General features: G+C 40.8%; 1 protein-coding gene across 1 annotated transcript in view; it reads right to left on the bottom strand.

Annotated features, from left to right (window-relative positions):
* Window positions 1-26,811, bottom strand: part of DNAH3 (dynein axonemal heavy chain 3) — a 220,079-nt gene that overhangs the window by 70,967 nt on the left and 122,301 nt on the right. Inside the window, exons 39-41 of the mRNA XM_030925062.1 lie at window positions 25,077-25,182; window positions 22,137-22,266; window positions 19,813-20,058 (exon numbers count right to left, since the gene is read on the bottom strand). Coding sequence (XP_030780922.1) covers window positions 19,813-20,058; window positions 22,137-22,266; window positions 25,077-25,182 — 482 coding nt within the window. The remainder of the gene's footprint in view (window positions 1-19,812; window positions 20,059-22,136; window positions 22,267-25,076; window positions 25,183-26,811) is intronic.

Raw genomic sequence — 26,811 nt, forward strand, 5'->3', positions numbered from 1 at the left:
AAACCACATGTATATGTAAATATATTAATATTCACAGAGTTGTGAAACCATTACCACAATCAATTTTAGAACTTTTCATTACATTGGATAGAAACCCCACACCTCTTAACTGTCACCTGCCAAATCCCTCCCCCACCCACTTCATAACCTGGCAACCACTAATCTACTTTCTGTCTCTATAAATTTGCCTATTCTGCCTATATAAAGGGAATCATATAATATGGGTTCTTTTGCAACTGGCTTCTTTCACTTAAAAAAGTGTGTGAGTGTGTGCGTGCGTGTATTTGAGACTGGGCCTAGCTGTCACCCAGGCTGGAGGGTCTGTGGCACCATCTTGCTCACTGCAACCTCAACCTCCTAGATTCAAGTGATCTTCCTGCCCCAGCCTCTCAAGTAGCTGGGACGACAGGCATGCACCACCATGTCTGGCTAATTTTTGTATTTTTTTGTAGAGACAGGGTTTTTGCTATGTTGCCCAGGCTGGTCTTGAACTTAGCTCAAGTGATCGGCCCACAATTGTATTGTTTAACTTCTGAGTTAAATTAAATTGGATTGTGTTTAACTTTGGAGGAATGGTCACAGGCTCTTTTTCAAAGCTACTGCACCATTTTACATTCCCATTATGGTAGATGAGAGTTCTGATTTTCCTGCATCCTCACCAATACTTGTTGTTTTTCATATTTTTAATTATACCCATCCTAGTTGTTGTAAAGTAGTATCTCATTGTGGTTTTAATTTGCATTTCCCTGATGGCTAATAACATTGAGCATCTTGTCATGGGCTTATTGGCCCTTTGTATATCTTTTTTTTTTTTTTTTGAGACAGGGTCTCACTCTGTCACTCAGGCTGGAGTGCGGTGGTACAATCTTGGCCACTGCAACCCCTGCCTTCTGGGCTCAGGTGATCCTCCTGCCTCAGTCTCCCAAGTAGCTGGGACTACAGGCAGGCACACACCATCATGCTTAGCTAATTTTTGTATTTTTTGTAGAGATAGGGTTTAGTCATGTTGCCCAGGCTGGTCTCAAACTCCCGGGCTCAAGTGATTTCCCCACCTCAACTTCCCAAAGGCATAAGCCCCAACGTGCCTGGCCTGTATGTCTTCTGTAAATAACTGTCTATTCAGATATTTTGCTCAGTTTTAATTGGGTTATTTGTCTTTTTATTATTGAATTATGATAATTCTTTATATATTCTAAATTTGAGTCCTTTATAAGATATATAATTTGTAAGAAATTTCACCCATTCTGTGGGATTTTTCATTTGATGTCCTTTGAAGCACGAAAGTTTTTAATTGTAATGATGTTCAGTTTATCTATTTTTTCTTTTGTCACTTGTGCTTTTGTTGTCTTAAGACATCATTGCCTACTCCAAAATCATAAAAATGTGCATCTATGTTTTCTTCTAAGAGTTTTATAGTTTTAGCTTTTACATTTAAGTCTTTGATCTATTTTGAGTTAATTTTTCACTATAGTGTGAGGCAGAACTACAAATTCACTCTTTTACATGTATAATTCAGTTGTTCCAGTACCATTTGTTGAAAAGATCATTCTTTTCCTATTTAATCATCTTGGCACCATTGTCAAAAATCAAGTCACCATAAATGCAAGAGTTTTCCTTCTGGACTCTCAATTATATTCAATTAATCTATATTTCTGTTCTTTTGCCAGTATAACATACTATTCATTTATGAACTTTAAAAAGTTAAACTTCTATTATTACAAAATTATTTCAACAGAAATATTTTCTGGCTCTTGGTTCATGTTTTCTGTTAAACATTCTCTCTCTCTGTCTCTCTGATGTGTGCATGATTGCCTTACCATTCTGCTCTGATATAATTGGGTAAATTCTTCTTGACATTTTTCCCAACATTATCTGGGGACAGTTTATCTTATCTACAGTGTTGGCCACTATTCAAGGAATGGTGTGTGGCTTTCTTTCCTATAGCCTTAATCTATAGGGTTGGGTAAAGGGAAAGGCTCAGTTACCCTTGCTGGAAAATCTGAGCACTGTACCCTCTCTCTGAAATCTGTCTACATTTCCTGAACCATGGATCTATCTCACTCCTATCCTAGGTAGTGATTTGCCCCACTCCTATAGGATTCGGCTCATGTCCCCCACACAGCACAGGGTTCTGGAAGATGCAAAACCTGGTGGTTTTTCCCATCCCTACTAAGGTCCTCCAGCATCACACAGGGGCTCTCATGATGGAGAGTTTCTCTTAGACCTTTTGTGCAGCTGCCCAGCCATCATCATAGTCCTCTTTCCTCTCCATTGGTGATTTCCAATGAGAACTCTTAGAATGTTGTCAACTGACCTGCTTTCCTCTCCCTGTCACTCTTAGCAAGATAGCGGGGTGGCAGGTTCTGGGTTGGGAGATACACCAGACCAGAATCTTGTTTTCTCTCCTTATTTACCACTTCACAATGTTTGTAGAATTAAGTTGTAATTCATTCTTTGGTTATTGCTGAGGACTTTTTAGGATTAAAAAATGTTTGTTGTTGCTGATTTCGTTAGGTATTTTAAAAGTGAGCTTCTGTTGTTCTATGTCACTCTGCAGCCTTACCTAGAAGTCAATCTGGTGCAACACTTTTAGAAAGCAATCTGGCACAATGCTTACAGAGCTACAAGAATGTTCTCTAAGTCAGAATCCCATTTCTGGGAATTTATCATAAGGAAATAATTCACAATGAAAATAATCTGTATACATGAGTATGCAACACCATCTGTGATAGCAAAGAAATAACTTACATATCCTACATTAGGAGACAAGTAAAATTAGCTCTTATAAGATGGATGGAATATTCTTTGGTCATTAAAATGATAGTTGCAAAAGCTAAGTATTAGCATAGAAAATGCTTTTAAGAAACAATGCTAGATAAAAATAGACTATAGAGTGAAATATATACCATTATGGTAACTCTGTAAAGAGATGAAATCAGGTAGACAAGCAAGGAAACAGATTTTTTGAAAACTGAAATGACTGCGATAAGGTGATATGAACAAAGAGATACTTATTGATAATTTTTATTTAATAGAATAGAATTGCTTTTACAATAAAAAGGAGACACTAAAAGACTGAATAAGTAAAATATTTTTCCCTCTTCCTTTGCTGATGTTGAGCTAGAGCTAATTTGTGGCTTGATTTGGGAACATTTAGGCTAACGAGAAAAGATTTGGCCGGGCATGGTGGCTTATGCCTATAATTCCAGCACTTTGGGAGGCCGAGGTGGATGAATCACTTGAGTCTGGAAGTTGGAGAACAGGCTGAGTAACATGGCAAAATCCTGTCTCTACAAAAAATACAAAAATTAGCCAGGCATTGTGGCATGTGTCTATAGTCTCGGCTACTTGGGAGGCTGAGGTGGGATCACCTGGGCCTGGGGCACCAAGACTGCAGTGAGCCATGATGAGCCATGACCACGCTGCTGCACTCCAGCCTGGACAACAGAATGAGGCTCTGTCTCAAAAGAAAAGAAAAGAAAGAAAAGAAAAAAAAAAGAAAAGAAAAGAGAGGAGAGGAGAGGAGAGAGAAGAGGACAAGAGAGGAGAGGGGAGGAGAGGAGAGGAGAGGAGAGGAGAGGAGAGGAGAGGAGAGGAGAAGAGGAAGAGAAGAGAAGAGGAAGAGAAGAGAGAGAAGAGATGGGGAAGAGAAGAGGGAGAAGAGAAAGAAGAGAAGAGAAGAAGAGAAGTGAAGAGAAGAGAAGAGAAAAGATTTCACTAGTAAAAGTAGATTTACCAGCTGTGTGACCTTGGCTAAGTTTACCATTTGCACATCTGTAAAATGGGACTGATTTTATGTCAAGCTCGGAAAGGCACTAGGGAGAGTGAGTGAGATATGCGTGTCAAACATCTAGCATAGCTCTGGGCACACAGAAGGCACTTGGTAAATTTAGCTCTAGCTCTCCTTGGTTTTCATCAGAGTAATGGCTCCTGTTCTCTTTGTGTTGTGATTATAACTTAAACTCTGATCTGGGTGCAAGAGGAGAAAGAGGAGAATAGCAGAAATTAAGGAATGGATTGGTAATGAATTGGTAAATGATTTCTATCCCCCCACCCCAGCTCTGCTTTCTTCTCCTGCACTTGGAAAAATAAGGTAAACTTTTCAACTGGGCAGTGAGTGACTTTTCAAAGGTCACACAATGAATGAGTGAATAAAGAGAAATTCAGCACTTTCTGGACAAACGGTTCCCTGGGTTGACAAACAAAGATCCATGTCAGACAATATGAGCCCAACATTGACAGAATCCCACAAGGGTCTGCTTGCTTTCCTTAGTGTATGCTTCCCAGTATAGTTCCTCCAGCACTTATTTGAGAGATCCATTTATGCCATGCTTTGTGTATCATGAAAATCCTAGAAAACAATGTCCCCTGAAGCCAGAGAAGGCCTTCCTGGAGCACTCAGCATTCGAATTTTAATCGTGGGCCCTCATGCATAGGCTAGAAAGGCATTTTAAGCTTTTGAATATGGTTATAAGAAAGGACAGGGTCTTGCTATGTTGCTCAGGCTAGTCTCAAACTCCCAGGCTCAAGCGATCCTTCCAACTCAGCCTCCTGTGTAGTTGGGATTACAGGCATGAACCACCATCCCTGGCAAAAACCTGTTTTTTTAAAAAAACAATAAACTGCTGCAAAAGAAGATATACACAAAGGAAGTCAGTTTGCAGGACATGATGAAAATTATGTTTGTTTTATGCTGCATCTGCTGGGTAGGGCATAGAGGTAGGAGATGAGGCCATGGTTGTGGACAGGAGATATTATAAGGGAAAATTAGAAACTGAGTGGGAGCTGTGCACATCACATCATTGGCTCTCTAGCTGCAGAAGGAAAGGAAAGAGTCATCACAAAATGATCTGAAAGTGAGGTCAAGGGCAATTCATCTACCATTTCTGCAGACACAGCATAAACAGATTGATCTTGAAGGATAAGGAAGGCAGAAAACAACATGTGGAGCCTGTGGAAAAAAACTGTAAAATGTAAAAAAAAAAAAAAAAAGTGCAAAGGAACGTCATATAGAGATTAACCTGAAGAATTTATCTCTGAACTCTTTTTTTTTGGGGGGGACAGGATCTCATCGTATCACCCAGGCTGGAGTGCAGTGGTCATGCATGGCTGTAGGTGTATCACAGCTCACTGCAGCCTCAAACTCCTGGGCTCAAGTGATCCTCCTGCCTCAGCCTCCCAAGTAGCTGAGAATAAGATATGTGTGCCATCATACCTGGCTAATTTGTTTTGTATTTTTTGTAGAGACAGGGTTTTACAATGTTGCCCAGGATGGTCTCAAACTCCTGGGCTCAAGCAATCCACCTGCCTCAGCTTCCCAAAGTACTGGGATTACAGGGGTGAGCCACTGTGCCAGGCTGAAACTTGTTTTTTGCAGGACTTGAAGCCAAATTTCAAGAAAACTCTTTGGTATCTTCCATAAGGTGCAGAAAGACCTAACTTTAAGTGAAGCAGGAAAGCAACAAAGGAGAAACAGGCTAAGATGAAAAGGCAAGATGAGATAAAAAGTGAGATGGACGCCCTAAGAGGTGATGATGATAACAGCAACAAAATTGCTCACATCTATTTAACATTTCCTACATATTGTGCTTTATTCAAAGTATTTTTACATGTATTAACTCATTTAATCCTTACTATTATTATTGTCCCCATTTTATAATTGAGGGAACTAAGGAGGATAAATAAGTTGCTCAAAGTCACCCCAGCAGTAAGTGTTGGAGTCAGGGTCTGAACTCTGACAATTTCACTCCATGGCCTGTACTTTCCCATCCTTGCACTAACAAAGCCTGGCACAGGAACAAAAGATACAAAGGCAGAATTAAAATCATTCAAGACTGTAAAAAGAATCATTGAAGTTGTGGGTGGCTGATATCAAAATGAAAAGTGCACCTCGGAAGACCAAAACCCCAAGACAAGAAAAAAGGAGATGATGGTTATGGGAGCCAGAGAATAAAGTTTTTCCTTGCTGATGGAAAGGATGCATCACATTGCAGGCAAAATAAACAAAAGGGGACACAGTCTGTTAAAAACAAAACAGAAACAAAACCTACCAAAACATTAAATAAAGAACATATGAAAAACAAACTACCACTTTATATATAATTCAACCTCACTTCTAATTTAAAAAAGAAGAAATTTAAATTAGATACTATTTTCACTTTTCAAATGTAAACAGAATGCCAAAATACATGAGGCAAAACTGATAGAACTTCAAGGAGAAATAGACAAATCCAATATCATAGCTGGATACTTCAACCACCCTTGTCAATCAGTAATTGGCAGATAACAGTTAGAAAATAAGTAGGAATACAGTGAAACCGAAGAGCACCCTCATCAATTAACAAGATCAAATTGACATTTATTACTGTATCCAACAACAGAAGACTACATATTTTCTTAAGCTCACATGAAACATTCACCAAGATAGAACACATCCTGGGCAATAAAACACTTTTTAATTTTTTTTAGGCAGGGTTTCACTCTCTTACTCTGCCACCCAGGCTGGAGTACAGTGGGATGATCATAGCTCACTGCAGCCTCCAACTCCTAGGCTCAGGCAATCATCCCACCTCAGCCTCCTGAGTAGCTGGGACAACAGGTGTTTGCTACCACACCCAGCTAATTTTTGTTGTTTGTTCTTGTAAAGATAGGATTTTGACATGTTGCCCAGGCTGGTCTCAAACTCCTGTGCTTAAGTGATCCTCCATCTTGGCCTCCTACAGTGCTGGGATTACAGGTGTGAGCCACCGTGCACAGCCAAAAAGAAAGATCTAAAATCAATAATCTAAGCATTCATCTTAGGAAACTAGAGAGAGTAAATTAAATAAAAGGAAGCAGAACAGAAGAAATAAAAATAATTGCAGAAATCATGAAACTGACAATAGGAAATTAATAGATAAAATTAACAAAAGCTGCATCTTTGAAGAATTAATAAAATTGACAGGCTGGGCACAGTGGGTCATGCCTGTAATCCCAGAACTTTAGGAAGCTGAGACGGGTAGATCACTTGAGTCCAGGAGTTTGAGACCAGCCTGGGCAGATCCTATCTGTTAAAAAAAAAAAAAATTGATAAACCTTTAGACAGGTTAACCAAGAAAAAAAGAGAAGACAGCACTAATATCAAGAATGAGGCTGGGCATGGTGGCTCACGCCTGTAATCCCAGCACTTTGGGAGGCCAAGGCGGGTGGATCACCTGAGGTCGGGAGTTTGAGACTAGCCTGACCAACATGGAGAAACCCCATCTCTACTAAAAATACAAAATTAGCCAGGCGTGGTGGCACATGACTTTCATACCAGCTACTTGGGAGGCTGAGGCAGGAGAATCACTTGAACCTGGGAGGATGAGGTTACGGTGAGCCAAGATCATGCCATTGCACTCCAGACTGGGCAACAAGAGCAAAACTCCATCACAAAAAAAAAAAGAGAGAGAAAGCGAAATAAAGGCCATCAGTACTGATTCTATGGACATTAAGAAGATAATAAAGGAATATTATGAACAACTTTACACCAACAAATTTGATAAATAAAATAAACTAATTCCTTGAAAGACATGATTTACATGATTCACATAAGGAGAAGTAGATAATTTGAATAGGCTGTTATACATTAAAGAAATTTAATCAACAATTAACAACATTCCAAGAGAAAAAGTGCCAGGCCAAGATGGGTTCACTGGTGAATTCTAACAAACATTTAATGAAGAAATGATACAAATTCTCTACAATCTCTTACAGAAAATAGAAGCAGAGGACACACTTTATAACTCATGCTATGAGGCCAGCATTATGCTAATACCAAAGCCAGATAAAGACATTATAAGAAAGGAAAATTACAGACAAGTATCTCTCATCAACATAGATGCAAAAATCTTCAACAAAATATTAGCAAATCAAATCCAACAACATATGAAAAGTATTACACACCATAATCAAGTGGTATTTATTCCACTTGATTATTCCAGGTATATAAGGCTGGCTCAACATTTGAAAATCAAGTAATGTAATTCATTGCATTAACAGGCTAAAGAAGAAAAGTCATATCATCACATGAATAGATTCAGAAAATGCATTTGACAAAATCCAACATCAACTCATGACAAAGACTCTCAGTAAACTAGGAACAGAGAGAACTCCTCAACTTGATAAAGAATATCAACAAAAAACCTTCAGCCAAACATCACACTTAATGGCCAAGAACTAGAAGCTTTCCTCCTAAGACTAGGAACAAGATAAAGAGGCCCTTTTTCATTAATTCTGTTCAGTATCATACTGGAAGTCCTAGCTAATGGAATAAGACAAGAAAAGGAAATAAAATATTGGGAGGGAAGAAATAAAACTGTCTGTCAATGGCATAATTATGTTAAAAAAAACCCCAAAGAATCCACAAAAAAACTTTTGGAACTTACAAGTGATTGTAGCAAGATGGCTGGACATGAGATTAATATACAAAAGTCAATTGCTTTTCTATATACAGGCAATGAACAAGTGGAATTTGAAATGAAAACACAATACCATTTATATTAACTCCAAAAAAGAAGGAACTACTTAGGTATAAATTTAACAAAAAATATACAAGATCTATATGAGGAAAACTATAAAACTCTAGCCAAAGAAATAAAAAACAGTCTAAATAAATAGATAATCCATGTTTATGAATAGAAAGACCCCAAATTATTAAGAAATCTGTTCTTGACTTGGTCTAGGTAAACACAGGCTTAACATTATCCAGCAATAGCATGTCTATGTGTTTACTAAATAAATTAATGGAAAAGTTATGTTCACAAAAGGCCTTTACATAAATGTTTATAACTGCTTTATTTATAAGCACCAAAAATTGTAATAAACCAAAAGGATGTAATAAACCCATCCTTGGGGGGCGGAGCAAGATGGCCGAATAGGAACAGCTCCAGTCTCCAACTCCCAGCGCGAGCGACACAGAAGACCGGTGATTTCTGCATTTTCAACTGAGGTACTGGGGTCATCTCACTAGGGAGTGCCGGACAATCGGTGCTGGTCAGCTGCTGCAGCCTGACCAGCGAGAGCTGAAGCAGGGTGAGGCATCGCCTCACCTGGAAGCGCAAGGGGGAAGGGGATCCGTTTTCCTAGTCAGGGGAACTGAGACACACAACACCTGGAAAATCGGGTAACTCCCACCCCAATACTCTGCCTTAAGCAGACAGGCACACCAGGAGAGTATATCCCACACCTGGCCGGGAGGGTTCCACGCCCACGGAGCCTCCCTCACTGCTAACACAGCAGTCTGCCGCCATCTATCCGCAAGGCAGCAGCGAGGCTGGGGGAGGGGCGCCCGCCATTGCTGAGGCTTAAGTAGGTAAACAAAGCCGCTGGGAAGCTCGAACTGGGTGGAGCTCACAGCAGCTCAAGGAAGCCTGCCTGTCTCTGTAGTCTCCATCTCTGGGGACAGCGCACAGCTGAAGACCAACAGGGGAAGTAGCGGGAGCCGGTGCAGACGCGAACGACTCTGTCTGACAGCTTTGGGGAGAGCCGTGGATCTCCCAACGTGGAGGTTGAGATCTGAGAACAGACAGACTGCCTGCTCAGGTGTGTCCCTGACCCCTGAGTAGCCTAGCTGGGAGAAATCCCCCACTAGGGGTAGTCTGACACCCCACACCTCACAGGGTGGAGTACACCCCTGAGAGGAAACTTCCAAAGGAAGAATCAGACAGGTACACTCGCTGTTCAGCAATATTCTATCTTCGGCAACCTCTGCTGCTGATACCCAGGCAAACAGGGTCTGGAGTGGACCTCAAGCAATCTCCAACAGACCAACAGACAGTCCTTCTGACTGTCAGAAGGAAAACTATCAAACAGGAAGGACGCCTATACCAAAACCCCATCAGTACGTCACCACCATCAAAGACCAGAGACAGATAAAACCACAAAGATGGGGAAGAAGCAGGGCAGAAAAGCTGGAAATTCAAAAAATAAGAGCGCATCTCCCCCTGCAAAGGAGCGCAGCCCATCGCCAGCAACGGATCAAAGCTGGTCAGAGAATGACTTGGACGAGAGGAGAGAAGAAGGCTTCAGTCCATCAAACTTATCAGAGCTAAAGGAGGAATTACGTACCCAGCGCAAAGAAACTAAAAATCTTGAAAAAAGAGTGGAAGAATTGACAGCTAGACTAATTAATGCAGAGAAGATCATAAACGAAATGACAGAGATGAAAACCATGACACGAGAAATACGTGACAAATGCACAAGCTTCAGTAACCGACTCGATCAACTGGAAGAAAGAGTATCAGCGATTGAAGATCAAATGAATGAAATGAAGCGAGAAGAGAAACCAAAAGAAAAAAGAAGGAAAAGAAATGAGCAAAGCCTGCAAGAAGTATGGGATTACGTAAAAAGACCAAATCTACGTCTGATTGGGGTGCCTGAAAGTGAGGGGGAAAATGGAACCAAGTTGGAAAACACTCTTCAGGAAATCATCCAGGAGAACTTCCCCAACCTAGTAGGGCAGGCCAACATTCAAATTCAGGAAATACAGAGAACGCCACAAAGATACTCCTCCAGAAGAGCAACTCCAAGACACATAATTGCCAGATTCACCAAAGTTGAAATGAAGGAAAAATCTTAAGGGCAGCCAGAGAGAAAGGTCGGGTTACCCACAAAGGGAAGCCCATCAGACTAACAGCAGATCTCTCGGCAGAAACTCTACAAGCCAGAAGAGAGTGGGGGCCAATATTCAACGTTCTTAAAGAAAAGAATTTTCAACCCAGAATTTCATATCCAGCCAAACTAAGTTTCATAAGTGAAGGAGAAATAAAATCCTTTACAGATAAGCAAATGCTTAGAGATTTTGTCACCACCAGGCCTGCCTTACAAGAGACCCTGAAGGAAGCCCTAAACATGGAAAGGAACAACCGGTACCAGCCATCGCAAAAACATGCCAAAATGTAAAGACCATCGAGGCTAGGAAGAAATTGCATCAACTAACGAGCAAAATAACCAGTTAATATCATAATGGCAGGATCAAGTTCACACATAACAATATTAACCTTAAATGTTAATGGACTAAATGCTCCAATTAAAAGACACAGACTGGCAAACTGGATAAAGAGTCAAGACCCATCAGTCTGCTGTATTCAGGAGACCCATCTCACATGCAGAGACATACATAGGCTCAAAATAAAGGGATGGAGGAAGATCTACCAAGCAAATGGGGAACAAAAAAAAGCAGGGGTTGCAATCCTAGTCTCTGATAAAACAGACTTTAAACCATCAAAGATCAAAAGAGACAAAGAAGGCCATTACATAATGGTAAAGGGATCAATTCAACAGGAAGAGCTAACTCTCCTAAATATATATGCACCCAATACAGGAGCACCCAGATTCATAAAGCAAGTCCTTAGAGACTTACAAAGAGACTTAGACTCCCATACAATAATAATGGGAGACTTCAACACTCCACTGTCAACATTAGACAGATCAACGAGACAGAAAGTTAACAAGGATATCCAGGAATTGAACTCATCTCTGCACCAAGCGGACCTAATAGACATCTATAGAACTCTCCACCCCAAATCAACAGAATATACATTCTTCTCAGCACCACATCGCACTTATTCCAAAATTGACCACATAATTGGAAGTAAAGCACTCCTCAGCAAATGTAAAAGAACAGAAATTATAACAAACTGTCTCTCAGACCACAGTGCAATCAAACTAGAACTCAGGACTAAGAAACTCAATCAAAACCGCTCAACTACATGGAAACTGAACAACCTGCTCCTGAATGACTACTGGGTACATAACGAAATGAAAGCAGAAATAAAGATGTTCTTTGAAACCAATGAGAACAAAGATACAACATACCAGAATCTCTGGGACACATTTAAAGCAGTGTGTAGAGGGAAATTTATAGCACTAAATGCCCACAAGAGAAAGCAGGAAAGATCTAAAATTGACACTCTAACATCACAATTAAAAGAACTAGAGAGGCAAGAGCAAACACATTCAAAAGCTAGCAGAAGGCAAGAAATAACTAAGATCAGAGCCGAACTGAAGGAGATAGAGACACAAAAAACCCTCCAAAAAATCAATGAATCCAGGAGTTGGTTTTTTGAAAAGATCAACAAAATTGACAGACCGCTAGCAAGGCTAATAAAGAAGAAAAGAGAGAGGAATCAAATAGATGCAATAAAAAATGATAAAGGGGATATCACCACTGACCCCACAGAAATACAAACTACCATCAGAGAATACTATAAACGCCTCTACGCAAATCAACTAGAAAATCTAGAAGAAATGGATAATTTCCTGGACACTTACACTCTCCCAAGGCTAAACCAGGAAGAAGTTGAATCCCTGAATAGACCAATAGCAGGCTCTGAAATTGAGGCAACAATTAATAGCCTACCCACCAAAAAAAGTCCAGGACCAGATGGATTCACAGCTGAATTCTACCAGAGGTACAAGGAGGAGCTGGTACCATTCCTTCTGAAACTATTCCAATCAATAGAAAAAGAGGGAATCCTCCCTAACTCATTTTATGAGGCCAGCATCATCCTGATACCAAAGCCTGGCAGAGACACAACAAAAAAAGAGAATTTTAGACCAATATCCCTGATGAACATTGATGCAAAAATTCTCAATAAAATACTGGCAAACCGGATTCAGCAGCACATCAAAAAGCTTATCCACCATGATCAAGTGGGCTTCATCCCTGGGATGCAAGGCTGGTTCAACATTCGCAAATCAATAAACGTAATCCAGCATATAAACAGAACCAAAGACAAGAACCACATGATTGTCTCAATAGATGCAGAAAAGGCTTTTGACAAAATTCAACAGCCCTTCATGCTAAAAACGCTCAATAAATTCGGTATTGATGGAACGTACCTCAAAATAATAAGAGCTATTTATGACAAACCCACAGCTAATATCATACTGAATGGGCAAAAACTGGAAAAATTCCCTTTGAAAACTGGCACAAGACAGGGATGCCCTCTCTCACCACTCCTATTCAACATAGTGTTGGAAGTTCTGGCTAGGGCAATCAGGCAAGAGAAAGAAATCAAGGGTATCCAGTTAGGAAAAGAAGAAGTCAAATTGTCCCTGTTTGCAGATGACATGATTGTATATTTAGAAAACCCCATTGTCTCAGCCCAAAATCTCCTTAAGCTGATAAGCAACTTCAGCAAAGTCTCAGGATACAAAATTAATGTGCAAAAATCACAAGCATTCTTATACACCAGCAACAGACAAGCAGAGAGCCAAATCAGGAATGAACTTCCATTCACAATTGCTTCAAAGAGAATAAAATACCTAGGAATCCAGCTTACAAGGGATGTAAAGGACCTCTTCAAGGAGAACTACAAACCACTGCTCAGTGAAATCAAAGAGGACACAAACAAATGGAAGAACATACCATGCTCATGGATAGGAAGAATCAATATTGTGAAAATGGCCATACTCCCCAAGGTTATTTATAGATTCAATGCCATCCCCATCAAGCTACCAATGAGTTTCTTCACAGAATTGGAAAAAACTGCTTTAAAGTTCATATGGAACCAAAAAAGAGCCCGCATTGCCAAGACAATCCTAAGTCAAAAGGACAAAGCTGGAGGCGTCATGCTACCTGACTTCAAACTATACTACAAGGCTACAGTAACCAAAACAGCATGGTACTGGTACCAAAAAGAGCTATAGACCAATGGAACAGAACAGAGTCCTCAGAAATAATACCACACATCTACAGCCATCTGATCTTTGACAAACCTGAGAGAAACAAGAAATGGGGAAAGGATTCCCTATTTAATAAATGGTGCTGGGAAAATTGGCTAGCCATAAGTAGAAAGCTGAAACTGGATCCTTTCCTTACCCCTTATACGAAGATTAATTCAAGATGGATTAGAGACTTAAATGTTAGACCTAATACCATAAAAACCCTAGAAGAAAATCTAGGTAGTACCATTCAGGACATAGGCATGGGCAAGGACTTCATGTCTAAAACACCAAAAGCAACGGCAGCAAAAGCAAAAATTGACAAATGGGATCTAATTAAACTAAAGAGCTTTTGCACAGCAAAAGAAACTACCATCAGAGTGAACAGGCAACCTACAGAATGGGAGAAAATTTTTGCAACCTACTCATCTAACAAAGGGCTAATATCCAGAATCTACAAAGAACTCAAACAAATATACGAGAAAAAAACAAACAACCCCATCAAAAAGTGGGGAAAGGATATGAACAGACATTTCTCAAAAGAAGATATTCATACAGCCAACAGACACATGAAAAAATGCTCATCGTCACTCGCCATCAGAGAAATGCAAATCAAAACCACAATGAGATACCATCTCACACCAGTTAGAATGGCAATCATTAAGAAGTCAGGAAACAACAGGTGTTGGAGAGGATGTGGAGAAATAGGAACACTTTTACACTGTTGGTGGGATTGTAAACTAGTTCAACCATTATGGAAAACAGTATGGCAATTCCTCAAGGATCTAGAACTAGATGTACCATATGACCCAGCCATCCCACTACTGGGTATATACCCAAAGGATTATAAATTATTCTACTACAAAGACACATGTACACGTATGTTTATTGCGGCACTATTCACAATAGCAAAGACTTGGAATCAACCCAAATGTCCATCTGTGACAGACTGGATTAAGAAAATGTGGCACATATACACCATGGAATACTATGCAGCCATGAAAAAGGATGAGTTTGCGTCCTTTGTAGGGACATGGATGCAGCTGGAAACCATCATTCTTAGCAAACTATCACAAGAACAGAAAACCAAACACCGCATATTCTCACTCATAGGTGGGAACTGAACAATGAGATCACTTGGACTCGGGAAGGGGAACATCACGCACTGGGGCCTATCATGGGGAGGGGGGAGGGGGGAGGAGGGAGGGATTGCATTGGGGAGTTATACATGATATAAATGATGAATTGATGGGTGCTGACGAGTTGATGGGTGCAGCACACCAACATGGCATAAGTATACATATGTAACAAACCTGCACGTTATGCACATGTACCCTAGAACTTAAAGTATAATAAAATAAATAAATAAATAAATAAATAAATAAACCCATCCTTTAATGGGTGGATGGATAAACGTATGTACAATGCAATATTATTAAGTGATAAAGAAGCAATCTAACAAAGATCAAAAATCCATGTAGGAACCTCAACTGCATATTGCTAAATGAAATAAGGCAGTCTAAAAATTAAACATACTGTATGATTCCAAGAATATCATGTCTTGGAAAAGTCAAAACTATAGAGACAGTAAAAAGATCAGTGGTTGCCTGGGGATCAGGGAAGGAAGGGAGGATGAAGAGGTGGAGCACAGGATTTTTTGGGTTGTGTGAAACTATCCTGCATGATTCTGTAATGGTGAATACGTGACATTTACATCTTTGTCAAAACCCATAGGACATACAACACAAGAGTGAACCTTAATGTAGACTATGAACTTTGTTTATAATAATTTAGCAATATTGGTTCATCAATTGTAACTATAATACCACAGTACTGCAAGATGTTAATGAGAGAACTGTGTTTGCGTGGGTAAGGAGAAGTGGCATATGGAAACTCTGTATTTTCTGCAACATTTTTCTATAAATTTAAGACTAAAGTCTATTAAAACTTTTTTTAAAGGAGAAGAAAGTTAAAATGCGATATGATTTTCATATTTCAAATTGCTTGAGGTTTTTTTTGTTTTGTTTTGTTTTTTGAGATGGAGTCTTGCTCTGTCGCCCAGGCTGGATTGCAGTGGTGTGATATCTCAGCTCACTGCAACCTCTGCCTCCCAGGTTCAAGCAAATCTCCTGCCTCAGCCTCCTGAGTAGCTGGGACTACAGGCGCCCACGACCAAGTCCAACTAATTTTTGTATTTTTAGTAGAGATGGTGTTTCACCATGTTGGCCATGCATGTCTCAAATTCCTGGCCTCAAGTGATCCGCCTGCCTCAGCCTCCCAAAGTGCTGAGATTACAGGTGTGAGTCACTGTGCCTGGCTAAGATATGATTTTCATATTTCAAATTGCTTAAGATTTTGAAAAGACAATACTCAGTGAGGCATAAGGGAAGTTTAGCAACCAAAAGCTTTAAAATGTTACCGACCTCTTGACTCAGCAATTCTATTTTAGGAAATCATCATAAGGAAATAACAATGAATTAAGCAAATATGTAGCCACTAGAATGTTGTTAATGATAGAAAAAACTAGGAGATAAAAGTACAGAATGATCTTATATTTTAAAAACAAACCTGGAGATACATACATGCATAAGAAAATGTCTAATTGTCGTCAAAATGTTAATCGTGGTTGTCTTTTTATCACATATTTTTATTGTACATTTTTTTCTGAAAAAATTAGAATGAACTTCATACCCACCACGATGGCTATTATCAGTAAAACATACAGAGAAAATACAACTACTGGTGAGGATGTGGAGGAATCAGAACTTCTGTGTATCACTGGTGGGCATGTACAATACTGTGGCCTCTAAGGAAAACATTACAGCAGTTCCTCAAAAAATTAAACGTGGCATTAACATATGATCCAGATTTTCACTTCTTAGTATAAACACCAAAGATAGCAGAGACTCAAAAGACAGTATTCGTACACCCATGTTCATAACAGTTTTACTTGCCATAGCCAAAAGATGGAAGCAACTCAAGGGTCCACTGACAGATGAATGGATGAACAAAACGTGGTGTGTACATGAAACGGAATATATTCAGCCTTAAAAAGAAAGGAAATTCTGACACATGCTACAACATGGATGAACGCCGAAGACATTATGCTAAGTAAAATAAGCCAGTCACAAGACAAATACCGTATGATTCCTCTTACATGCAGTACCCAGGAGAGAAAGTAGAATGATTATTTCCCGGGTAGGGGTGGAAAAGGGGCATTGGGGCAGGTACTGTTGAATGAGAACAGTTATGGTTAGGGAAGGTGAAAAACGTCTTGGAGATGGAGGGAGGTGATGGTTGCCCAACAATGTGAATGTATTTAATGCCACTGATTTGAACAATTAAAAATGGTCAAAATGGTAAATTTGGTGTATGTGTATTTTACTATGACAATAAAATAAGCAAAAATCATCCAAACCAAAAACTCAATGAATGCACGACAATCTGACTAATGGATTGGTGCAGAGACAGAGCCTCCATGGGGTCCATCTTGCGAAAGGAGCATGTCTTGGGCCCCCAAAATCATTAAGCTAAAAGGAAAAGTCAAGCAGGGAATCGCTTAGGGCAAACCTGTCTCCCATTCTATTCAAAGCCACCCTTCTGCTCACTGAGATAAAAGCTTATCTGATTGCCTCTTTTGGAGAGGCTAATCAGAAACTCAAAAGAATGCAACCATTTCTCTCTTATCTACCTATGTCTTGGAAGTCTCCACCCCACTTCAAGTTGTCCCGCCTTTCCAGAGGGCACCAATGTTCACCTTACATACGTTGATTGATGTCTCATGTCTCCCTAAAATGTATAAAACTGTGCTCTGACCACCTTGGGCGCATGTTGTCAGGGCCTCCTGAGCTGTGTCAAAGGCGTGCATCCTTAACCTTGGCAAAATAAACTTTCTGAATTAACTGAGACCTGTCTCAGAATTTTGGGGTTCACAATCTGACAGATGGCCATGTGTCACATGAAGCGCGCAAGCTGTGCAGAGAAAGAGTATGTGGCAGGTGGTAATAGTATCTACTTGCTCATTCATTATTTCATTATTATGAAAAAAATTCAAACATACAGAAACATGGAAGACATTGTACAGTGAACATTTGTATACTCACCTTCTAGATTTTACCATTAGCTTTTTATTTGTTTTAGTACATACTGGGTCATCCCTCTACCCTTCCTTTAATCTATCTTTTTTACAAAAAAAAATACAAAATTAATTGTTAAGCATCTACACACTTTCTCATAAATACATCGGCATGCTTATCACTACCTAGTGTTCAGTATTTATTTATATATTTTTTCCTTTGACATAAATCTTACAACGAAATGCACACATCCTAAGCCCACATTTACTAAGTTTTGGCAAATACACATATTTGTGTAATCCAGGTCACTCTTAAGATATGCAACATTACTGTCTCCCCTGGAAGTTCTCTCGTGGCCCTGGATACACCTTTTTTTTGTTTTACAATTGCAAAAAGTAAAGCTATTTGGGAAGTATTTATAGTATGATCTTTTTGTTCTAGGAATACAGAAAAAACTGAAAGAAAACATAGTGATATTTCTGGAGCGTGGGATTACCATTGATCTTAATTTCGTTCTATTCCTTTCTCCGTATTTTCCAAATTTTTTTTTTTTTTTTTTTTTTGAGACGGAGTCTTGCTCTGTCGCCCAGGCTGGAGTGCAGTGGCCGGATCTCAGCTCACTGCAAGCTCCGCCTCCCGGGTTCACACCATTCTCCTGCCTCAGCCTCCCGAGCAGCTGGGACTACAGGCGCACGCCACCTCGCCCAGCTAGTTTTTTTTTGTATTTTTTAGTAGAGACAGGGTTTCACCGTGTTAGCCAGGATGGTCTCGATCTCCTGACCTCGTGATCCGCCCGTCTCGGCCTCCCAAAGTGCTGGGATTACAGGCTTGAGCCACCGCGCCCGGCCTCCAAATTTTATATAATGTCTTACTTAGGTGGTAGAAAAACAAAACAAAAGCTACTTAGAAGAACCATCTTCCTTATAAGAAATGATGCCACACACATAAGAATATTTATAGTCACTAAATGATCAGTTTGAAGATAGTGTATGTAGCAAAATTGGAAACATTTCAATATGATATTAAAATATAACTGCAGGCCGGGTGCAGTGGCTCATGCCTGTAATCCCAGCACTTTGGGAGGCCGAGGCAGGTGGATCACTTAAGGTCAAGAGTTTGAGACCAGCCTGGCCAATGTGGCGAAAGCCCATCTCTACTAAAAATACAAAAATTAGCCCAGCATGGTGGTGCACGCCTGTAATCCCAGCTACTTGGGAGGCTGAGACAGGAGAATCTCTTGAACCTGGGAGGCGGAGGTTGCAGCGAGCCAAGATCGTACCACCACACTCCAGCAGGGGCAAGAGAGCAAGACTCCATCTCAAAAACAAACAAACAAACCAAAAACTATAATGACAAAATTAAAAGAAATATTAATACCGTAAGTACCCTATATGAAGGCATGTCAACACACAACAGAAATAGAAAGGAATAAGAAAAACACAAGGGTCTATATTTCTCATTTTGTTTTGGTGATGGAATTATAGTTAATTTTTGCAAAAATAAAACAGTCATATCATCTTTTTCTAAATTAAAAAAGTGGTTAAGTATCCCATAAAACCCTGACTTTAGGACCACCCATGGGCCAACTCTTTTTTTTTTTTTTGAGACAGCCCAGTTGTGTTGCTCAGGCTGGAGTGCAGTGGCATGATCTCAGCTCACTGCAACCTCTACCTCCCTGACTCAAGCAATCCTCCTGCCTCAGCCTCCTGAATAGCTGGGATTACAGGCGCATGCCACCATGCCTGACTAATTTTGTTTGTATTTTCAATAGAGACGAGGTTTCATGATGTTGGCCAGGCTGGCCTTGAACTGCTGACCTCAAGTGATCTGCCTACCTCGGCCTCCCAAAGTGCTGGGATTGCCAGTGTGAGCCACCATGCCCAGCCAATGATGATATTTTAATTTTGTCGTTCCTTATACATTTATTAGCCATTATGCCTGGCCTTCCTTGGCTTTTGTAAAGGGTTCACCTGTCTGCACATTCTGGTTGCATTTAGAACACGTAATTCAAACTATTATACTAGAATATAACAAACGGGTTCTAAATTACCTCTTTCTGGAAAGGTATTGTTTTTGGTGAGTTTGACGCTTTTGGGCCTTGGGTGGTTATCATCCATGCCCATGATCAGGTTGCGGAAAAACACATCAAATTTCTTTCTGCTGTCTGCATTGATGGTGCCAGCCACGGTCCACACCAAGGAAAAGAGAAACAGTCCTTGGAGCCAGAGAAAGATTTGTTGACTTGACAGGCCTTCACCTAATTCCATTTCCTCCTCTTCTACTGCCCTGATTTCATCTGTAAGTGAGAAAAGCGAATCTCAGGACAGAGTGCAGAATGCCACAGATATAAGGGCTGTGAACTGGTTGGCTTTGACTTTGAAGGGTCTGGGCCAGAGGAGCGACTGATATTGACAGAGTGCCTATCACCTACCAGATCATTTATCACATGCATTTTTTTTTTTTTGAAACAGTGTCTCACTCTGTCTCCCAGGTTGGAGTGCAGCGGTGCAGTCACAGCTCACTGTAGTCTCGACCTCCCGGGCTCAAGTGACCCTCCCTCCTGGGCCTCCTGAGTAGCTGGGACCACAGGCACCAGCCACCACATCTGGCTAATTTTTGTATTTTTTTGTAGAGATGGGGTTTTGCCAGGTTGCCTAGGCTGGTCTCGAACTCCTGAGCTCAAGCAATCCACCCACCTTGGCCTCTCAAAATGCTGGGATTATAGGCGTGACCAATATTTTTATTTATATATATAATTTTTTAAATATATATATATATAACTATATAATATATAATATACATAAATATATAGAATACCTATAAATATATATATACTTTTTTGAGCTGGAATCTAGCTCTGTCGTCCATACTCGAGTGCAGTGGCACCATCTCGGCTCACTACAACCTCCGCCTCCCAGGTACACGTGATTCTCCTGCCTCAGCCTCCTGAGTAGCTGGGATTACAGGTGCCCACCACTATGCCCAACTAATTTTTGTATTTTTAGTAGAGACGGGGTTTCACTTTGTTGTTGGCCAGGCTGGTCTCGAACTCCTGATCTCGTGATCTACCCACCTCAACTTCCCAAAGTGCTGGAATTACAAGCGTGAGCCACTGTGCCCAGCCTTTGTTGCAATATTTTTATTGCGGTAAAATACATGATGTATAATTTACCATCTAACCATTTTTTAGTGTATAGTTCAGTGGTATTAAGTGCATTCATATTGCTGTGCAACCATCACCACCATCTATATCCAGAACTGGATATAGAAGCTCTTTGCCCATTAAACAATAACTTCCCCCTCCATCCTCCCTCATCCCCTTTGCAATCAGAACTCTCCTTTCTGTCCTTATAAATTTGGCTACTCTACATACATTATAGAGGTAGAATTGCACAGTCATTTTGTGACTTTCTTAGTATAATGGCTTTAGTGTTCATCCAAGCTATAGCATGCATCAGAATTTATTTCCTTTTTAAAGCTAAATAGTATTTCATTGCAAAATTACAACACATTTTGCTTATTTGTTCATCCATCAGTAGACACATGGGTTGTTTTCACCATTTGACTACTGTGAACAAAAGTTCTATGAACATGGTTATACAAATATCTGATTGAGTCTCTGCTTTCAATTCTTTTGGGTTTATATCCAGAGGTGAAAGTGCTGGATCAGTAAGTCTACATTTACTTTTTTGTTTTTTTGGATATTAATCTCTTATCAGAGAGGAGTTAAGACGGGGGTCCCGCTATGTTCATCTCCCTCTAGGATATCCCTGTGAGGTAAAAAGGGCAGGAATACTACTCTCATTATGTGAATGAGGAGCCTTAGACTGAAGAATGATGGAGTAATTTGCACTAGAACACCCCCCAAAAATCAGTATCAGACAAAGACTAAACACATGGATTTTCCCTACCAAACTCTACTATCTGCACTCCAAAGGCTTGCTTGTTCTAGACCAAACAGCCAGTCTTGTTGTAATTCAATGGGGGCCAAAGAGAGGTGGGAGCAGAAAAAATAGTCAAGGTAGGCCAGGTGCTGTGGCTCATGCCTGTAATCCCAGCACTTTGGGAGGCAGAGGCAGGTGGACCACTTGAAGTCATGAGTTCAAGACCAGCTTGGTCAACATGGTGAAACCTGTCTCTACTAAAAACACACAAAAAATAGAGTGGTGTGTGCCTTAATCTCAGCTACTCAGAAGGCCAAGGCAGGAGAATCACTTGAACCTGGGAGGCGGAGGCTGCAGTGAGCCAAGATCATGCCACTGCACTCTAGCCTTGGTGATAGAGTTAGACTTCATTTCAAAAAAAAGAAAAAGAAAGAAATAGCCAAAGTAGACCCATCCCCCATGTGGCTAAAGAATCATGGCTAGCACTTACCAAGTAGAGAGGAGTACAGTCTCATCATTGAGAAGGCAAGGTGGATGGGAGACGTTTGGACAACAAATTTACAATGAAGGCGACCAAATTCCAGGCAGGGCTGGACAAGCCACATGAACATATCATTGACCTGAAAGTAGAAAGCTCCATGAGACTTGGAGACATGATCAACAAGTGAGTTGAAGACCAAGAGCTTGGCCTACCTCCTGAGGCTAGAGATGCTGGTTAGACTGCTGATTTTACATGTAGGTGCCTTGGGGGAAAACTTACAGGCAACAAAACTCCTATCTCAGTGTCCTCCTTCAGGGTCCTAAGACTGTTGCCCACAGGCCATGTTAACTCAGTTTCCCATCCACATTCCACTGCCCAGAGCTGATACTCAAGAGAGGCTTGGAAACACTCTGGGTCAGCTACAAGATGCATAAAATGTGTTTAGAACCCAACTACTGGCCGGGTGCGGTGGCTCAAGCCTGTAATCCCAGCACTTTGGGAGGCCGAGACGGGCAGATCACGAGGTCAGGAGATCGAGATCATCCTGGCGAATACGGTGAAACCCCGTCTCTACTAAAAAAATACAAAAAACTAGCCGGGTGAGGTGGCGGGCACCTGTAGTCCCAGCCACTTGGGAGGCTGAGGCAGGAGAATGGCGTGAACCTGGGAGGTGGAGCTTGCAGTGAGCTGAGATCCGGCCACTGCACTCCAGCCTGGGCGACAGAGCAAGACTCTGTCTCAAAAAAAAAAAAAAGAACCCAACTACTGTATCTGCCTTTGTTTCTATAAAAAGTATTAGGAATTCTAAACAACTAATTTACAAATGACTGATAGACACTGGTGAGGTGGGACTCCTGTATAAATTAGTCAAAGAGAGTACACAGCTAATTTGGGGGGCTCATTTTCAGTAATTCACCACATGTATGGGTAGGTTTGTATGCTCTTATTTGGGGGTATCATGATTCTTGCCTCTAGTATCTGTTCGCCAGTCCATTTACTCTTTTAAAAAGTTATCCGGCTTGCTTTCCTTGTAATGCTTTTTTAAACCTTTAACCTTTGTTATGCTTTTTAAAAAAAGATTTATTGATTTACTTACTTAATTTTTTTTTTTTTGAGCCGGAGTTTTGTTCTGTCGCCGAGGCTTGAGTGCAATGGTGTGATCTCAGCTCACTACAACCTCCACTCCCCTGGGTTCAAGCGATTCTCCTGCCTCAGCCTCCCTGAGTAGCTGGGATTACAGGCATGCACCATCATGCTCAGCAATTTTTGTACTTTTAGTAGAGACAGGGTTTTACCATGTTGGCCATGCTGGTCTCGAACTCCTGACCTCAAGTGATCCGCCCACCTCAGCCTCCCAAAGTGCTGGGATTACAGGCGTGAGCCACTACACTCAGCCTCTTTGTTATACTTTATCTGTGACTTTCCGTATGCACATTTTTTTTTTAAGAAGTAGGAAGGCCATCACTAAATAAATACACACTTAGGTGTGGATCTATATGGATAATACATGTATGTGTAGATGCATTTATATGTATACATAAAAATACAGGTATACATGGAAATGTGGTATATCAATTCAGTCAACAAATATTTATTGAGCATCTACTAATTGCACGGTAGTAGTGCTGGGGATAAACAATGGAAAAGGTAGACAAGGAACTCTCATGGAGTTTACAGTCTGAGAGGCAGGGAAGACAAACAATAAATAACTAATCTAGCAGGGAAATCAGTAAAATACCTACAGATCATGCAAAGTCCTAGCAGGAAACACTAAGGTGTTATGGTGAAGAATAACAGGAAGGTTTTAAATAGGGTAGTTAAAGAAGGCTTCCTGGAGGAGGAGATTTTTATGTTGAGAACTACATGATGAGGGTGAGCCAACTCTGAGATAAACTGAGGCAAGAGTCCCAGGAATAGGAATAAAAAGAGCAAAAGCCTTGAGGTGGTGAAACCTGGGCTTGTCTTGGAAACAAGACAGGACTGCTGGAGATTGCTAAGCTGTGGCTGAGAAAGAGCAGGCAACGAGATTGCAGAGGCAGGTGGGGCCAGATCACAGAGTCTCATGGGCCCTGATAAGGAGTTAAACTTTGTGCCAGGGACATTGGGGAGTCCCTAAATGACTTTACATATATGGGGACTCGGCAGCTTTTGGTGTGTGTGTGTGTGTGTGTGTGGACTGGTGCTTGAATATGCACATGGATATGTACTCGTGTTTACACATTATCCATGTATGTAGGTGGTGACAGACATGGAACCGTCCTACATAATCCCCCAAAGAGTTTCCATTGTGGGAATAGACCCTTCTTGGATTCCTCAGTGGGAGACTTTCCCAAGCATTCTATTAACGCAGGGGAGGGCAAGAGGGACCACAGACACCGCTACTCCCTTCCTGCTTCCGGGTCTGAGAGTGTGGTCAGGTACCCGCCTAACCTGAACTTTCCCACCTCTTTAGAGAAGGGAAGAAGGGAGTGGTCGCTCACAGTAGCTGCAATGAAAGCACTTCTAACTGGTTCCAGCTCCCTCAAGGTGGGAGGTGCAGAGTCCAGGTTACAGGGATGGGAATTGGCAGCACAAAAAGGAACACCTGGTCCATCTCTAGAGAAGCTTCTACAGACATTTCTGTTAGTGGGGCAATGAAGAAAGAGGTGACATTTCAGCTTCCACAGAGAACATTCCTCAGCACTGGGATTCTCCACTGGGGATCCAGGGAGTGATGGGGAAGGAAGAAGAGGAAGGAGAAATTGACTGCACCACCCCATGCCTACCATATGGAGAAGAAAGTTGGAAAAATGGCAGGCAGCCAGGAAACAAGATAACTGGGGACAACAAGGGAATTCCCTGCCCCTTCTTGCCTCCTGGGACTATGAAGGTGAAGATGTACCTAGAAGACTCTCGAGATGAAAACCAGGGAGACAGGAGGAGGGGAAGGAAAGGGTCTGAGGGGCTCACCAATTCCTTGTGCTCCTCAGTGAGACTGGAGGGCAGGGTGTCCATGTAGGAATCCTTCAGGGGCTTCCAGCCTAGCTGATGGGGCTCCATGTAGATCATCCCACACCTGGAAAGCACAGAGGACCAGTCTAGGTGCTCGCTTGTTTGTTACTAATATGGGTTAACATTTATTGAGCATCTGCTGCATGTCAGGCACCATGCTAGGCATTAATGGATCTTGACAATAACCTAGTCCCCTGGGTTTACCCACCTTGAATCCTGTGTTCATCTGCCCCTTGATTTCTTTCCTTCATATACAGTTTTATGGCATTTCTATATGTTCCTAAAATGTTTGTTTGTCTGGAGACAGTGTCTTGCTCTGTTGCCCAGGCTGGAATACAGTGGTGCAATCTCGGCTCACTGCAACCTCTGCCTCCCTGGTTCAAGTGATTCTCATTTCTCAGCCTCCCGAGTAGCTGGGATTACAAGTGCGTCCCACCACACCTGGCTAATTTTTGTATTTTTAGTAGAGATGGGGTTTTGTCTTTAGCACTGACAGGGTTGGCCAGGCTGGTCTAGAACTCCTGGCCTCAAGTGATTCACCCACCTGGGCCTCCCAAATTGCTGGAATTACAGGTGTGAGCCACCAGCCTGTTCCTAAAGTGTTTATATTTTTACTTTAGTTGTTTTTAACAATTTAAAAGGGGTACAAACTATAGATAATATTTTGATCTTATTTTATTACTATATAAATAGTATAATAATTTTATATATATATAAATATATAATTTTATATATAAAAGAAAAATAATAATATAGTATATAATAGCATATAACCATACAGTATATACAATTATATTATATATTAGTATACAATAATATAGTATATATTAGTATATAGTATAACATTATATTATATATAATATATTATAATTATAATTATATTTATAGATATAATTATATTATTACAGTATCTGTATTATATATAATATTGCTAAGATTTTGTCCTTAATAGAGTTACTAAGATTTACTTATATAGTTACACGTCAGTGCAGTTCTTGTCAGTACTTTATTATACATATTATAATTTCTGACTCTCTTATACTTTATTAATTCACTTTTTGTTGTTGTTTGTTTTTCAGATGGAGTCTTGTTCTGTCGCCAGGCTGGAGTGTAGTGGCGTGATCTTGGCTCACTGCAACTTGTGCCTCCTGGTTTCAAGCAATTCTCCTGCCTCAGCCTCCTGAGTAGTTGGGATTACGGGCACCCACCACCATGCCTGGCTATTTTTTTGTATTTTTTTTTTAGTAGAGATGAGGTTTTACCATGTTGGATCAGGCTGGTCTCAAACTGCTGACCTCAGGTAATCCGCCCGCCTCGGCCTCCCAAAGTGCTGGGATTACAGCATAAGTCATCGCACCTGGCCACCAGTTAACTTGATTAATAGGCATTTGGGCTGTTTCCAAGTGTTTGTTACTGTGAGTTCTGCCACTGTATTTTTTGTACAGATCTCCTATTGCACATGCCAAAAGTTTCCCTTGGGTCTGTACTTAGGAGAATGGCCAGTCTTGGGCATACAGAGATTCAACTTTAGGAGATAATATCAAACTGCTTCCAAAGTACTTGCTGGATTTTAGACTCCCACCAGTAGTGTGGATTGAGGGCCGATTTTATGACAAATCTAAATGAATGAGACATAACACAATGCTAAGCAAATTAACGCAGGAACAGAAAACCAAATCCCATATGTTCTTAC

This window comes from Rhinopithecus roxellana, chromosome 20 (assembly GCF_007565055.1).
Source record: "Rhinopithecus roxellana isolate Shanxi Qingling chromosome 20, ASM756505v1, whole genome shotgun sequence".
Taxonomy (NCBI): domain Eukaryota; kingdom Metazoa; phylum Chordata; class Mammalia; order Primates; family Cercopithecidae; genus Rhinopithecus; species Rhinopithecus roxellana.